The sequence below is a fragment of the Glarea lozoyensis genome (genome assembly GCF_000409485.1).
Source record: "Glarea lozoyensis ATCC 20868 chromosome Unknown GLAREA15, whole genome shotgun sequence".
Taxonomy (NCBI): Eukaryota; Fungi; Ascomycota; class Leotiomycetes; order Helotiales; family Helotiaceae; genus Glarea; species Glarea lozoyensis.
The window spans coordinates 1815841-1832372 of NW_007360989.1; the positions used below are offsets into that span (position 1 = coordinate 1815841).

A 16532-nucleotide genomic window follows, 5' to 3' on the forward strand; every position below is an offset into this window, starting at 1 on the left:
CAGCTGTACCACTGGAGGGAAATCTTCCGATTGAGTGTATTGGCGTTTGGCCATGCCAGAGCGCGTTTCTTTTCACGGCTCTTCCACACCCCGCCTTAGTTCACATATATCCCGCTCCCACAGAGACCGCGGTGCTCTGGTACCATTATAACCGTACAACACCTCGACTCATCTAGCGACCTGCCGGGAAAATGGCAACAAAGCTGTATCAGTCCTCCCCAACGCCAACTCGACCAGAAAGTGCAACTGGGATCATAAATGGGACAAAGGCTGGTGTGGGGGACGCCCGGATAGTGGTGATTATATACGGGCCAGGACAAGAGAAGATTGTAGAAGTTTTCGCGGAAGTACTTGGAAAACCATACCGGCTGGCATCGACATTTTCGTCAGTAGGAACCGAGGACCATGGAACGGTGATAGGAATCGCATCGGGGGATGCAAAGGGGGACATTCTGTCAAGAGATCGCCAGCTAGTTGTAGCTATCAACGCTCATTGTGTGGCATTGGGAATGCCTCCAGACCTCGACCTGTCAGCCAGCGCGGATTACGAGTTCTTATATACCGAGCGACCATTTTCCCGGAGAGATCTATCACGTTTCATTGCGTTTACGCTTGGCCAAATATCTCCCCACGAAGCGCTGATAGCGAAACCGAGAACGTATTTTATATCAACCACATTTCCTGACGTGCGGACTGCCCTGTCAAATCTTGACATTCTTTCCGTCGGCTCCGATGCGGTCGAGATTCGTGTAGATTTACTGAGGGAGACCTTACCCGATGGAACGTTCAGTGCGGTTCCAAGTCTGAGTTATGTCGGCGAGCAAGTGATGCTACTACGTCAACGGACAGAACTACCCATCATCTTTACCACGAGGTGTACCCGAGAAAATGGACGCTTTCCGATGGATAACCCCGATTTGTATTACCAGTACTTGTATAGAGCGATACAATGGGGTTGTGAATATGTGGATGTGGAGATATGGCTTCCAGAACACATTCGTCGGCGTTTGTATGAACAGAGAGGCAGTAGTCGAATCATTTCCGCATTTCACGATTTTTCCGGTAACTTCAAATGGCCCTCAATTCAAGCTCAAGATATATTCCAAGAGTCGCGGAAGTATGGGGATATCGTTAAGATGATCACCACCATCAGTAGCGTGTCTGAAAATTATGAGTTGGAATACTTTAGGTCACAGATAAAAGCGAACAACCCCGACGGTCCACCTTTATCGGCTGTCAATATGGGTCAACTTGGACAGATGTCACGAGCTTTCAATACTGTCTTCTCACCTATCACACATCCATTACTGCCTATCGTGGCAGCTCCAGGTCAACTTTCTGCAGCCGAAATTAACAGAGCACTGAGTACCATGGGACAGCTTCCCAAGAAGAACATATACGCAATCGGATCATTTCGAGCCACGCCTCAAGCTGCTTTCTTCGAGAAATGCTTCAACGAGCTTGGATTACCCCACAACTTTGCTACGGTTGATCGTGGAACGAAAGGATCGGTCGAATCGTTTTGTCTCCAGGCAGATTTTGGCGGCGCATATCTGAGCCCTCCCCTCTCGGCTAACCTACCATTTATTCCCATTTTGTCAGACGCGGCCAAAACCATCAACGCAGTAGACACGATCGTTGTACGAGGTGAAGGAGCCGCGACTACATTTATGGGCGACAACGCCATGTGGAAAGGTATTCGTGCGACTCTCACCCGAGACTTCGCACCGTCAGCCTACAAAGGTCGAGCAGCCATTATCCTCTCTGCATCAGGCGAAGACGCTGCCTCAGCTATCTTCGCCCTAAAATCTCTCAACGTCGGGAAAATATATACGGTCGGCTTCAAGGCCCGCGGCCCTCTCGCCGCCGATGTCGAGCCATTCACTTCCATCGAAAGCGTCCAGCGCGTCAACCACCCCTTTGCAATTATCTCCTGCTTACCACCCATGAAATCCCATCTCGTGCAACCTCTCCTCCGACATTTCTCTACCAATGGTCGCGCAACACCCGGCGGCACTTTGCGCAACGGCGGTAGGGGCAAGGTCTTTGTCGATCTGGCTAATGGACCGCGCTCGACGGATCCGTTGGCTGTCGCGGAGAAGAACGGGTGGACTTCGTATGGGGTTGCGGATGCGAGTGCGTTTACGACGGTGGAAACTTTAAGGTTACTTGTTGGCCAGAATGTTCCGTATAGCTTTGTGAGGTTGGCTAGTGGGAGGGGTCTCTATTAGATGGATGGAGGGGATGGGTATGCGATGCACTCAGATGATGAAGCGCGGTTGGTTGGGCTGGGTGGAGATTTGTCGTTGGGCATATGATTGATATACTGAAATTCAGCTATCTAACGGGAAGAGATGGAGATAATGATTTGCATAGCTATCACCTGACGGCTGGCGTTTTTATTGGGAGGGGGTAACATGGATGGTGTTTTTTGAGGTGAGCGTTTTATGCTTTTGGGTAAGCTTGTATATAGATCTGAATCTATGGAAATCTACTCTTTGGTTTTGAGAATTCGGTTGTGAAAAATTATTTGTGAACTTTTCTGGTAAGGGTAGGTATGGCATATGACAGCTGTTGAGGTTAGATGATTCTTGGCTTTAGGTGGTCTGGCATGTTTATTTCTAGGAGAGAATATCATGTTTTCTCTTTCTCTAGGCTAGATGACAGTAGACGTAACGGCCTATGGGTTAGAAGTTAACATACTGATCGATTTATTTCCTGGAAGTATGTCTTTTTATGTTTGAACTGTAATTAGATAGGGAACTAGTTATCTGAAATAGTGGAATTCCTGTGTTAGTGGATGGCTTTTATCGTAAGATGTTATACTTTTGAGGGGGGGTTAAGGAAATGATAGGGTCTAAGTTGTACCCTAGAACTATAAAATGTTTTTGAGAATATAAAGTTTAAATGTTAATTCTTCTTTATTTTGATAGTAAAATCAGGTTTATATAGCTAGGGAGGTAGGTAGTTGGAGGTTAATGCAATTAGCAACGAGTCCGGATATATCGAATATATACCTTATCTCTGAGAAACTTACACTAGACATTAATCAAAACTCAAGAAAGCCGAGTTTTATCTGAGAAAACTTTCGGGGTTCTTAAGATCTGTTTGTTTGTATTTTATCACGAATTATATCGCGCTCATAGTCCATCCTCACTTCACCTATTCCTCCTACGGCAACCCAAAACCTCCCGCTTTTTATCACGCACCCTTCGGCCACGCACACGCACCAATCACGCAAATCAATCTAAGATTCTTCGGCGCGCATCGCGTCTCCTCACCACCTCCCTCAACGTCACCTCCCCATCCCATCTCTGCCACCCGCATCGCGCATCCACCACCACCATGGCAGAGATCAAAATCGACAAACAGCTCTTCCAGGAGCGGCTGAGCCACTTCATTGCGGCGTGGAAAGCGGACAAGAGGAGTGGCGACGCGATGTTTGGCGGCGTGTCGAGCGTGCTGGTTCTTATGGGCAAGACGGAGGATAGTGCGCAGTTTATGAAGGGGAATGCTATTCATGTGAGTGCAATGCTTAGCTTGGGATGAGGGAATGGAGGGAGAGGGAAGGGGATGGTGAGGATTGCGACTGATGATTGTGTAGTTCTGGTTGTTGGGTTATGAATTCCCGGCTACGCTTTTTTTGTTCACGCTCGAGGGATTATGGATCGTCACGACGGCGAAAAAAGGTATGCGCTCCCACACGATAGTTTAGGCTGCAGCTGATGGGTGATAGCGAAACATTTGGAACCGTTAAAGGGTGGGAAGATCCCGCTTGAGGTTCTGGTACGTGGGAAAGATGCCGAGGGCAATGAGAAGCTTTTTCAGAAGATTGCGAGTCAGATGAAATCTGCGGGGGTGAGTCATATTCTGAAGATGGGTTTCGGAAGGAAACTGATTTGTGGTAGAAAAAAGTTGGCGTGCTCACGAAGGATACTTCCAGTGGGCCATTTGTTGATGAGTGGAAAAAGGTGTTTGAGGGCGTTTCGGGCGATTTGGAACAGGTTGATATTTCGTCTGCGCTTTCGGGGGCGGCGTTGGCTGTTAAGGATGAGAATGAATTGGTAGGGCTATCTGCAACGTTAAGGGATTCAGGCTAACTGGTTTCAGCGAGCAATGAGAACTGCATCTCGAGCTTGCATAGCTCTTATGAACCCATATTTCGTCGAGGAAATGTCTGCGGTACTGGACGAAGAGAAGAAAGTCAAGCATAGTGCTTTGGCGAACAGAATCGACAGTAAACTGGACGATACGAAATGGTGGAAATCCGTCGAGCTCCCAAACAAATCGCGAATGCCTTCAGATTTTGATCCTACACAGCTGGACTGGACACACGGACCGATCGTTCAGAGTGGTGGGAAGTTCGATTTGAAAATGAATGCGCAAACTGACGATGAGGTTCTCCATGCTGGTGTTATCCTTTCTTCGATGGGTCTACGTTACAAGTCATACTGCTCTTTGATTGCGCGAACATATTTGGTCGATCCGAATAAGTCGCAGGAGAGCAACTATAAATTGTTACTTCTCGTCCATAGTACCGTTATCAAGGAAATTAGAGATGGCGCCAATGCGAAGGATGTCTATGCGAAAGCTGTCGGTCTGGTGAAGGCGAAGAAACCTGAACTTGAGAAGCATTTCTTGAAGAACGTGGGTGCTGGAATCGGTATCGAGACTCGAGATTCGACATTGATCTTGAACGCCAAAAGCACACGTACCTTGAAAGATGGTATGACGCTTTGCATTACTACTGGTTTTAACGACATCGAGAATCCAAATCCACAGGATAAAAAGAGCAAAACATATTCTATGGTTCTGTCAGATACGGTTCGTGTTACATCTGCCGACGCGGTCATATTTACTGGGGATGCGCCATCTGATCTTGATGCGACCTCTTTCTTTTTCAAGGATGACGAGGAAGCTCAGCCAACACCCAAAAAGGCGAAGAAAGACTCTACTGTTGGAGCCGTCGCTACCAAAAATATCACGAAAACAAAGCTTCGAGCTGAACGGACGACCCAGGCCGATGAGGGTGCGGAGCAGAGACGACGTGAACATCAAAAAGAGCTTGCGTTGAAGAACCAGGAAGCTGGAAAGAAGCGCTTTGCTGAGGCGACTGGCAACCAGAATGGCTCGACAATCAAGAAGTTCAAGCGATTCGAGTCGTATAAGCGTGACAATCAGTTCCCACCTCGTGTCCGAGATTTGGCTATCGTTATGGATCAAAAGAACGCGACCATTATTCTTCCAATCATGGGCCGTCCCGTACCATTTCATATCCAGACTATCAAGAATGCGAGCAAAAGTGACGAAGGAGATTTCGCTTACTTGCGAATCAATTTCTTATCACCTGGTCAGGGTGTGGGAAGAAAAGATGATCAACCATTTGAGGATGCTTCTGCTCATTTCGTTCGAAGTCTTACCTTCCGGTCTCATGACGGTGATAGATTTCAAGATATTGCAAATCAGATCAGTAATATGAAAAAGGATGCTGTTAAGCGAGAACAGGAGAAGAAAGAGATGGAGGACGTCGTTGAGCAGGATAAATTGATTGAGATTAGAAGTAAGTTAGAGCAGAAGGAATGTTTTGAGTGCGACTGCTAACCTTTTGTAGACCGAAGACCACCTGTCATCGATAACGTTTTCGTACGTCCAGCCATGGATGGTAAGCGTATTGCTGGTAAGGTTGAGATTCATCAGAACGGTCTGAGATATCAATCACCGGTCAACACAAATCAAAGGGTGGATATTCTCTTTAGCAACGTCAAACATTTGTTCTTCCAACCTTGTCAGCACGAGCTCGTCGTCATCATTCACGTTCATCTGAAGGATCCAATTTTGATCGGAAAGAAGAAGACGAAAGATGTACAATTTTATCGCGAAGCTACCGACATCCAGTTCGATGAGACGGGAAATCGCAAGCGCAAGTACAGATATGGCGACGAAGAAGAATTTGAGGCGGAACAGGAAGAGCGAAGAAGACGAGCTGAGCTTGATCGCCAATTCAAGGCATTTGCCGAGAAGATTGCTGAAGCTGGAAGAAGCGAGAATGTTGACGTTGATGTTCCATTCCGCGAGCTTGGCTTTAACGGTGTACCAAATCGATCCAATGTCTTCTGTCAGCCTTCGACTGATTGTTTGGTTCAACTCACTGAGCCACCTTTTATGGTCATCACACTCGAGGAAATCGAAATCGCCCATCTCGAACGTGTCCAATTCGGTCTCAAAAACTTCGATATGGTATTCATCTTCAAAGACTTCACCCGTACCCCCGCACACATCAACACCATCCCCGTCGAATCCCTAGAAAACGTCAAGGAGTGGCTCGATTCCGTCAACATCCCATTCACCGAAGGACCACTCAATCTCAACTGGCCGACGATCATGAAGACCGTCGTCGCAGACCCACACGCCTTCTTCGCCGATGGCGGTTGGGGTTTCTTATCTAACGAAACGGACGCTGACGACGATGAAGATGAGTCGGAGGAATCCGCGTTTGAGATGAGCGATGAGGAGCTGGCGGCGAGTGAAGAGAGCAGTGATGAAGACAGCGATTTCGATAGTAATGCTAGTGATGATGAGGGTAGTGCGGGGAGTGATGAGGGTGAGTCTGAGGGTGAGGATTGGGATCAGTTGGAGGAGAAGGCGAAGAGGAAGGATCGCGAGGGTGGGCTGGATGATGAGGAGAAGCCGGCTAAGAAGAGGAAGCATTAGTTGGGGAGATGACTTTTTTTGTATGTGTGTTTGGATGAGTGTATTATTTAGGTTGACGGGGAAGGGGAAACATGCGTGGGCGAAGGATATGATAGGGGTTAGGTGTATGAAAATTGATTCAGCGGTGGTTTTTCTCCAAGGTGTTTGTATGTGAGATGAGATGTTTTAACTGATGTCCTTTTTGCGATCACCTGCCCGTATTGGCTTATTACAATCCCTTGATTATCCAGGGAGCTACTGAAGTAGGCACTAACTAAGTACATGTAAGCGAGATATTCATCTAGTAAATTTGTGATTTTCGAAAAGGCTCGATCGAAGGTCTTGTCAGGGGATTCTAGGTGAACGGTAGTTGGCTTAGGGTTTGGTCTTTTTGTTGGGCGCCAAGAGGGATGGAGTTGACAGAGGTGAATGGGAGGATGGAGGGGGGATTAGATGGGATGGGTAGGGGGGGAGGGGGGGAGACGTAGGAGGCTTGTGTTGGAGTGGAGGGTTTAAAATATGTGCAGCTTAATAAGGTGGATGGATACCTAGGTAGTAAATTACCTGAAAAGTTTCAGGCGGTAAAATGTTTGTCGTGATGGTTGTGGGGGTAGTGGAAATTGGTCTTACGGAATTTGGAAATGAGTGGGCGGGTTGCTTTAAAATAACTAGGAAGGTATCGGTTGAGAGAAGAGGAGATGTGATGATGGGGATCTTGGCTTTGCTTTTTATCAACTCTTGGTGTGCCTGGTTTCACTGCTCATGCACTTTTGAATATTGATGTAGTAGATAGATAATTGTGAATGATGTTTGAGGATTTCCTTTTATTACATTGTAATACGCACGTCCGATAATGAAGTACGAACTTAACTAGATATCCTCCAGCCGATGGATCTCTTGGCATGCAAAGGGTTGATAAGACTTTTCTGGTCATCAGAATTATATATTTACCCGCTCCAAATTAATATGTGAAGTGTTACACAAAACGCGGCCACCAGAAGCCATGGGTCCCGCAGCCCAACTGTTGTTCTAAACACCTGAAGTTCAGATTGTATGCCAGATTAATGCTACAAACCATTTGATATCTGAGCAGATCATCTCTTCTCCATGGTGTGATGGGCAGATGCCTGCAGATCGAACGTGCCAGAATGATATGTCTCGTCCGAAGCTGCTAAGTGAATGTCTTGATACTTATGAAAACTCTGAGCCAAAGCACAGATAGGAAAAACTTAGGACCGGGAAAGCTTTAAGTGCGTGTTTTTGTTGGGAGGGAGACGGAACTTTTGCATGCTTGGACACTTTTGCTGCAGAAAGAGAGGAGAGGAACGGTGTTGATCGACTCTAAGCATTGCAACGAAATTTGATACTCAATCGGTCAATTTCCTCATATAAGGTCCGAAAATGCCTCATGCAACCATGACACAAACCACTTCAGTCACCTATCTCGATACAGAGGCAACTCCTAGAGTAAAACCTACCAATCCTGTCAGAATCCCAGAGTTTTCGAAGGTAGTTCCAGCTCCAAGTATGACATCCAGTAAGTACCATCCACTCCATCCCTGAGTCTCAACAGCCCTACTAACACTTCGCCTAGTCCTCGTTTCAATCCTCAACGACATCACCGTAAATGTTTTCACCGCTGGATATGCCGCCGTCTTGGTCCTGGCATACACTTTCAATCTGGCTTTTTTTGTCGTCATTGCTGTTGGAATGGTGTTGCCGAATTGGGTCTACTCGAAGATGTGTCCACCTAAGCCTATCGAGGTCAAGAAGATGGGGAATGAAGTCTGTGATGAGGAGGATATTTTGGATTATGAGTTGGATGTCAAGGAGGAGGTGAAGAATAATGGCTCGAAGATCAAGAAAGAGGGACCAAAGAAGGCAGGTTTTACCGATGTCCTCAAATTTTATCTCGAGTGTACTGACGGTTTGCTTGATAGAATCGGGATAGGATTATGAGTTTTGATAATGCGATTCGTCATATCAAAGTTGCCGCGCGTTAGATATTCATCTCGATTACGGGAAAGTACCAGCGAAATGGATCTTGGAGTTTGTGGAATTGAATGGGATCCGAGGAAATTTTTTTGAATGAAAAGCAGAGTATAGATGAAAAGAGCTGTTGAGATTAGATGGTGGGATAGAAGATTTGAGGTTTAGATAAAAGTTGTTGATTTTTCAATATAAGTTGTCTGAAACGGAATTCGTGATGGCGTATGTGTCAGTGATAATGGTTCTATTGTTGATCTTATGTCGTTGTCGGACGTTGAGGATGTGTCCGATATGCTTCCGAAAAGGTCCGAGAATTGGAGCGATTGTGCAGGACCTGACCTCGCATCTCACGTCGCGTCCCATTCCCAGATTCTTTTCACATCTCAACATCAATGTTCCAACCTCTTATACGATCAACTTATGTCTCACGATGCCTATTTGCAAGTCGTGTGAAGCGTTCGATATTCGATCCTTACTTTTCGAATCGGCTCGTCAAGACACTCAATATACTGGGCTTACAGACCGCCTTTATACTGATACCAATGATTACAAACCACCAATTCCATTCTTCCATCAACTTCACGATAGTATCGTCACACTCAAGCACTCTGCAGAGCAAGGCTGTGGGCTCTGTAATCTGTTTTGGGTCACGTGGATTAAAACTCTAGACAAGCCTGACTTCACTGAAGAATGGTTGCACAAGACTTTCCAAGGAGAAGTTTATTTGGGATGCAGTGGCTGGATTGCATCAAGACAAGGGACACCATATGTAATTCTGACACAGAAAACGCTGAATGGAACTGCTCGTACGCTGGCCACCTTTGAACCATTTGCCGATCGAGGTATACTTCACTCAGAGTCACTAGGTTTTAGCTCTGATGCATTCCAGATGAACTGCCATGCGATGGGTTTGATCTATTAGGGCGGTCGATTTATGAAGATCCGGCTTCGAAGAGGTGTCTAGCTGTTGCTGCCAAGTGGCTTGATACATGCTTGAAAGAGCATACAAAGTGTAGCATGCAAGCAGACATCGAAAAACCTATGCCAACTAGAATCATTCATGTTGGAGACGAGGATACTCCTCCCAAGCTTATTACCACAGGAGGTAGAGTCGGAACCTGGATTGCTTTAAGCTACTGCTGGGGAGGAGATTCGGTCTTCATCCATAATGATTCCACTATTGCCGACCTAAAAGCTGGAATTCCCTTGGAAAAGTACCCCAGAACACTTGGAGATGCTATTCTCATCACTCGTGCACTCGGTGTCAAGTATATATGGATAGACGCGTTGTGTATCAAACAAGACTCCCGCGAGGACTGGGTAGCCGAAGCATCGAAAATGCGAGAAGTCTACAGCGGGGCTATCGTCACCATCTCAGCAGCGAATTCGCCATCGACTCAAAGTGGGATTTTTTCGACTCGGCAACTTGGAATGTCGAAGGTCGGCGTCGAATGGAAGTCAGAGGGTAAACCCGCAAAGGTGTATCTCCGATCAGGCTCGGAACTCTGGGATCACTCTTTGCAGACGAGTGCTTTACAGAAGCGGGGATGGACATTACAGGAAGGGTTGCTGGCCCCACGAACACTCTCGTTTGGACAGCAACAAATGATGTGGGAGTGTTCGGAGCATCAAGCTGATGAGGGAGGACGAATCACTCAACCAACCCAGGAGTACAGATCGAAAAGCTTCATTCAGCAGATGCTTCGGGCAGCATATCAGGAGGTTTCAAAGAAAAAGCCTACAGCCCTCGAACGACTCCATATACGGGCACCCAGGACGGAAGAATGGTGGAAATCACTGAATATCGAGAGCCCTTATGACAAGTGGTGGGAAATAGTAGAACAATACATGACACGTTCCCTCACGAAAGATTTCGATATACTGCCAGCATTGTCTGGACTAGCCCGAGCTTTTCAGCCAATACTAAAAGATGAGTATCTTGCGGGACATTGGAAAAAGGATCTGATACCTAGTCTCATGTGGATCCGAAATCCTAGACATCTTACAGACTGGTCCTCTCGATTTGATCCGACCATTCCATCAGAATACTTAGCACCGTCATGGAGCTGGGCTAGTATCCTGGGTGGTCCGTCTGCAATGTCTGTGACATGGAAAATTCGAGATGCTTTGGTAAATTCAACGCTCAGTGTGGCCGCAGTCATTGACGTACAGGTCGTCACGAAAGGCGATGATCCATTTGGCCAAACTATTAGTGGGCATTTAAAGATGCGTGGCCGGCTTTTCCCAATCAAGCTTATGCCTCCAGTTTGGTCACTGAACGACCAGTTCCCTGAAGAGCCCGCGAACCTCCCGAAGTTGACATCGTTTGAAAGAATCGTATACAACAGCGTAAGGGCTGTTGATGTTACCGTTTACGAGTGGTACCAAAGTCACAAGCCCCATCCTGAGCAAAGTTATGGGGCATTTGAGATCATACGCTGGAAAAAATCACCTGGCAGTGGCCTTCCTGGTTCAGACTTCTTGCTGTTGGAATCCACCGGCAACAAGCAAGATGAATATCGACGTATCGGAAATGTGAGCGTGAGAAAGCACCAATTGCCGAAAGAAGATGAGGTCGGACCGGACTCCTATGCGTTCATGGTTTTGGAAAATCAAGCGTTTGAGGAAATTGAGAAGTCGAAAGTCAAGAAGACTACTGTTACTATTGTGTAGATGGGGCTTGGTGTGTTGCCATGGACGATTACCTAAGCCACAGTTCCCAAGGCGAGCTTCACGATAAGTGGCACGAATGTGTGAAATAATCTTCATTACTCAATATCGGCTAGACTACCCAAAACTCCATTCCCCCTAAAAAGAAATGCAAGAGACGCCCGGTTCCCTTACTCGGCCGCAGCCACCTTCTTCTTGACGACCTTCTTCTTGACTGGCGCTGCTTCCCCATCAACAGCCGCTGCTTTCTTCACAACCTTCTTCTTGACCACGGGAGCAGCCTCTCCATCGGCAGCGGGAGCAACGGCCTTCTTCACAGTCTTCTTCACTGGAGCGGCGGCGGCAGCAGGTTCGACAGCAGCAGCAACTGGCGCAACGGCACCAGCTACGGGAGCAATGGCATTAACTGGTTGAGCATATGTGGCTACTGGTGCCGCAAAGGTCATCGCTAGACCAGCGAGTCGCGGATAATCGTTCTCAGCATCTACCTGTGCTAGTCGCTGAACCAAAATTGGGTCGTGCATATCCTCCAATGTGTCGGACCATTGCTCAAACTGCTCTTTCCAGAATATTATGATGGGTTGATGAGCGGCCTCTGGGTAGTTGAACTCGGAACTGCGAACGTAGCGTAGATTCCAGATCTCGCGGGCAAGTGCCTTGAGTTTCGCGACTACGGGGATGAGATCGTGGTGATAAGTTTCTGTTTGTTTGTTAGCCTTCGTCTTCTTTTATGGTTTCAGGTTTCTTACGGATTCGGGCAGCATAAAAGATGTTCTTCAGTGTCTCAAACTCCAAGATCATACGATGATATAATCTTGGTGCTGGTACGGGACCCGTAGCACTGTTCATGTCTTCTGGCGGCGGTGCGAGAGATTGTCCTTGATTGTTTTGCTGATTCATATCAACCGACCCTCCTCCAATACTTGCGCCTGCAAAGTGTTGAGACAAGGAACTTGTCGAAGGATACAAGACCGAATGGGAAGGAGCTGGGTAAGGAGCTTGCTCTTGCTGAGCAAATGGCGGCAAGAATTGCCCTGCTGGATGAACTGGAGTAGGCGCCATTGGAGGAGAGACTGGATTGCTGGGCTCTGGTTGGCTTGGAAAGTCAAGAATGTTCGAAACGAAATTTCCAATTTTCGATGAAGCAGATCGATCCTCTGGTTTTGACGGATATGCCTGGTAGTTCTGATTATGCTGCTGTTGTGGATGTTGCGCTAACTGATCTGGATGATATGATGCTGCCGAAGTCGGTCTAGGCGTACCAAATGATTGATTCAATGGTGCTTGTCCGTTGTTCATATTCGGGCCAAGGTGGCCACTGTTATCTGCGATTTGACCTTGATTCCAGTTGTTTGTTTGAGGCCCAAATTTCGTATTCTGCTCGTTGCTCTGCTCTGGTGCAATGCTGTCGCTCAAGTAGGTTCGAACACTATTGACGCCTGACTTTGGATCGAGAAGGAACTTCTTAAGTCCAGTCTCTTTGTTGATTTTGTTCGAGTCTGTAGACATGGCGGGTAAGGGTTTAGATATATGGGATCAGTGGTCAATTTTTGAACGTACAGGATTTGAGGGGATGTAAGACCGGTTAAGGAATATAAGAGGCCCGTGCTGTGTCCTTGAAATGATGGTCAAGCGGCTTTCTTGCGGCTGCTTCAGAATTTATGAAGAATCGGGCTTAGGTTGCTCTGGTCTGAATTTGACTAGTGACCCTCTCATTTTAAGTTGACCTTAATTGGAATCTTTTGTGGCGAGAAGCTAGTAGTTTTGTGGCTGAGTGCCGACGCCGAGACGATGATTGACGTCTTACTGTGCTTTCATGTTGTCGAATGTTTGTTAGTCACCTTCTATGGGACGCTTAGAGCACGGCTATTCAATTTCGGAACAATACTGATTCAGTTGCAAAGCGGCAGTGAGGTCTAAGGAGCTAATATTAGTAGCCATTATCAGTGGAAAGCCTAAAAGCTTTCTTCATGATAATTTACGCTTCTCCGTCCCCTGCTTGCTAGAGCTGACCAACATCTCGTTTAATCTGTTATTGGGATATGAATGGCGATCCGGAGTTTGAGTTGAGGGTCGATGTGAAGAAAACCATGCAGTTATTCAAATTGCCTCGCATGTCAGATACCCGGCATTATGGACCTCACTGCATAGCCGAAGTTATCATATCCCGCTTATCCAAGCAAGTCACACTCGAAACGTCCTCAATGCCACAAACACATTCCCTCAACATCTAAGCATTATGATAAGCATTTGATACCCCGCTTACACTCAGCCTCTAGCGTAAGAAACACAATTTGTGGATCCCTCGAGGTGAGATGCATTCCCGCTCATACGTTCTACACGCATACCGCTTACCCGTTGCAGATTGCCAAGCTTTTATTAAGTTCAGCTGTTCCCACTATCAAGCTTTTGGGAATGTTGTTTTTGTTGCTTGGCTATCGAGTATTCCACACTGCCTCTTCATCAATGCGTCTACGCGTATCTCCGGCAAGTGAGGTAAGCAAGGCGATATGGTACTTGTGAGTCGTAAAGGGAGTTCAGCTATTGATAGCTTATTGTCACCGAGGGATTGGGGGCAAGAATGATAACGAATCTAGATTCGTAATTTCGGGGTATATCAATGTAGTCCTGAGTCTCCGTTTCTCTGATTTTCGAAAGACATGTTACTTATTTGATTCTACTATATCAAGTAAAATTTCTTATCACCAAATTTTCATTCTTTGTTTTCCTTGTATCAAGTTTTCCTTACATCAAGTTTTAACCTCCAGACAAGATGGGACAACCATTGATGGTAATCAAGGGTACGTTTTCCCCTTGAATATACCTCTAAACCGATTTTAACAAGAAAGCAGGCTTGGGTGAAGCGACGGAATCCGTAGTCCAAATCGCGGAGGGTGCATCCAAACTCATGGACATCTTCCGCGACCAAGCCGCCAAAGTCAAAGAAGCCGACCGTAAAGACGACAACGAATTCAACATCCGAAAAAGCTTCATAGAGAATTCCGTCGCTATCATCAGAGACGCCACCCTTTCCCAATTCAACATCGTCGTCTGCACTGACCAAGACAAAGACGATTTCCAAGACCTACAAGGCCGAATCCTGCCCATGGATCTCATCGACGTCGAGATCTCGCCTGGCAAATACGCCAATTTTCAGGTCTATGTTTTTGAGACTGGCAAGTATCTGAGACGGGGTCGATGGGAGTTGGATGCGTGGGGTTGGTGGGGGAGCGATAAGAGTTGGAAGGATGTGAATTATCATGTGCATTTCGAGACGGCACAGAAGAAGCTCAATCCCGATGAGATCAAGGCGAAACAGGCGGAAATTGAGGCTCAGAAGAAGGTTGTCGATGATGCTGCGAAGGCGGCGAAGGATGCGGAGGCGTTGGCCGTTGCGGATAATGAGAAACAGTTGGAGGGGGAGGCGGATGTGAAGCTTGATGAGTATGTTGTGTTTTGTTTTCTTTGAGGGGACTTGCTGATAGTTGGATAGGAAGGGACAGATTGAGGAGGGTGAGAGGGAAGATAAGGAGATTCCGGTTAGGACGGCGCCGAAGACTATTAAGTCGAAGGGGGAAGAGGACGATGAGGAGGAGGATGAAGCGGGTGGCGAGGATGAAGAAGAGGGTGATGAGGGAGAAGAGGGTGACGAAGAAGAAGGGGGTGATGAAAAAGATGAGGGTGATGAAGAGGATGGGGCAGAAGGAGAAGAAGAGGGTGAGGGTGAAGGAGAGGAAGAGGAAGGAGCTGAAGACGAAGAAGAAGTAAGTGATACTAATCCCCTAACTATTGGAACATTTAAGCGAACGGAGGGCAAGTGCCCATTGATCCCCTGTGTTCCAAGTTTCTAATGCGATTTATCGCACTTAAAAAATTGCACTCTATAAGATATCTATATCTGTCTCGAGACTAACACACATATAGGACAAAGAGGCAGATGACGAAGAAGAAGAGGGTGAAGAAGATAAAGATGCCGATGAAGGAGACGAGGAAGGAGAGGATGAGGAGGGAGAGGGAGAGGAAGCCGGGGAGGAAGAGGGAGCCGGCGATGAAGAGGAAGAAGGTGAAGGTGAAGAAGAGGATGCCGAAGATGGTGAGGAAGAGGAAGGCGACGGTGACAAAGGCCCAGAAGAAGAGGATGAGGAGGAAGAAAACCCTAAATCAAAGGGTGGAAAGAAAGGCAAGAAGAGTAAAGATGACGAGGAAGAGGAAGAGGAGGAGCAGTAAAGTAGAGGTAGTTGTGTCTTTTAACGAAGGGGTACTGGGATCTTGAGGCTTAGGGGGAAGGGTTTTTTAGATTCGGATACTGTTAGATAGAGGGGCGTTTCTAGGAGGATTAGATTGAATATATAGGGTATAGATTGTTAGCTCTTAGAATTATAAGTCTTTACGTTCTTAAATCTATATTGTAAAAGATAAAAAAGTAGATTTAACTTTTCGTGTTCGATAAGGGATTTTAAAGATAGTAAAACACTAGGCTACGTCTTATCTAATAGAGTATAAAACGCACGTAAGTCTATTTAAGTTTTTAAGAGCTCTTATTAACGCGATAGATCCTATAGTAGCTGGCTGAAAATATAGAAATTCGAATTAGTTGTTACTTACTAAAGAGCAAACAATGTCTGAAATAGAGTATGTTCTCAAGTAGTAGCATATTGTCTTAGAGCTATCAGCCTACCTCGATTTCTCGAGAAAACTTTAACATCTACCTAATTTATGTTTCCCAGTTCCAGGATTTAGAGAAGATGAACACTTAACAACTTTCATTCGATATAGTCTTAGATCCTTCGAGAAACTTTACGTGCCCTCACAGAGTCCAAAAAGCTCTTGCTACATTCTATAAATTACAATACAACCTAGGAGCGATTTGAGGCAAGAAGATGCTTTTTGTTAACTCGAGGAAAATGAACATGTAAGTTTTTGGCATGATTTGCTAAATTGTAGGCAGAACAGAACTAGATTTTTAAGTAAAACTTTTTTAGTTCTGTAATGAAATATATGTTGATTATTGAAGCGCGGATTCTGGGTACAACATGATTCTGGTAAAATTAGAAAATCGTAGGATATAGTTTGATATGTAAGAGCGAGTTTAGAGGTGACTTAAGAGAACCAAAAGCAGAGCACTTGAGTATAAGAGAAATTTCCTTGGTCTCGTGGGCGGTGTAGCATTCTTGTCGCAATGA

General features: G+C 46.2%; 6 protein-coding genes across 6 annotated transcripts; 5 read left to right on the forward strand and 1 right to left on the reverse strand.

Annotated features, from left to right (window-relative positions):
- Nucleotides 1–191: 191 nt before the first annotated feature.
- On the forward strand, nucleotides 192–2231 carry GLAREA_06409 (Aldolase; the record flags this gene model as incomplete). Its single annotated transcript, XM_008081822.1, has 1 exon — nucleotides 192–2231. The coding sequence occupies one exon, from the start codon at nucleotides 192–194 to the stop codon at nucleotides 2229–2231; it is 2040 nt and encodes a 679-aa protein (XP_008080013.1).
- Nucleotides 2232–3345: 1114 nt separating this feature from the next.
- On the forward strand, nucleotides 3346–6711 carry GLAREA_06410 (Creatinase/aminopeptidase; the record flags this gene model as incomplete). The annotated part of the gene is made up of 6 exons (XM_008081823.1): nucleotides 3346–3522; nucleotides 3605–3689; nucleotides 3737–3858; nucleotides 3909–4064; nucleotides 4111–5560; nucleotides 5612–6711. The coding sequence occupies 6 exons, from the start codon at nucleotides 3346–3348 to the stop codon at nucleotides 6709–6711; spliced, it is 3090 nt and encodes a 1029-aa protein (XP_008080014.1).
- Nucleotides 6712–8091: 1380 nt separating this feature from the next.
- GLAREA_06411 (uncharacterized protein) lies at nucleotides 8092–8649 on the forward strand (the record flags this gene model as incomplete). Its single annotated transcript, XM_008081824.1, has 2 exons — nucleotides 8092–8227; nucleotides 8285–8649. The coding sequence occupies 2 exons, from the start codon at nucleotides 8092–8094 to the stop codon at nucleotides 8647–8649; spliced, it is 501 nt and encodes a 166-aa protein (XP_008080015.1).
- Nucleotides 8650–9109: 460 nt separating this feature from the next.
- GLAREA_06412 (uncharacterized protein) lies at nucleotides 9110–11352 on the forward strand (the record flags this gene model as incomplete). The annotated part of the gene is made up of 2 exons (XM_008081825.1): nucleotides 9110–9521; nucleotides 9569–11352. The coding sequence occupies 2 exons, from the start codon at nucleotides 9110–9112 to the stop codon at nucleotides 11350–11352; spliced, it is 2196 nt and encodes a 731-aa protein (XP_008080016.1).
- Nucleotides 11353–11519: 167 nt separating this feature from the next.
- Nucleotides 11520–12858, reverse strand: GLAREA_06413 (uncharacterized protein; the record flags this gene model as incomplete). Its single annotated transcript, XM_008081826.1, has 2 exons — nucleotides 11520–12049; nucleotides 12099–12858. 2 exons carry the CDS (start codon nucleotides 12856–12858, stop codon nucleotides 11520–11522), a joined length of 1290 nt encoding a protein of 429 aa, XP_008080017.1.
- Nucleotides 12859–14122: 1264 nt separating this feature from the next.
- GLAREA_06414 (uncharacterized protein) lies at nucleotides 14123–15576 on the forward strand (the record flags this gene model as incomplete). Its single annotated transcript, XM_008081827.1, has 4 exons — nucleotides 14123–14150; nucleotides 14202–14793; nucleotides 14843–15113; nucleotides 15274–15576. 4 exons carry the CDS (start codon nucleotides 14123–14125, stop codon nucleotides 15574–15576), a joined length of 1194 nt encoding a protein of 397 aa, XP_008080018.1.
- Nucleotides 15577–16532: the final 956 nt, after the last annotated feature.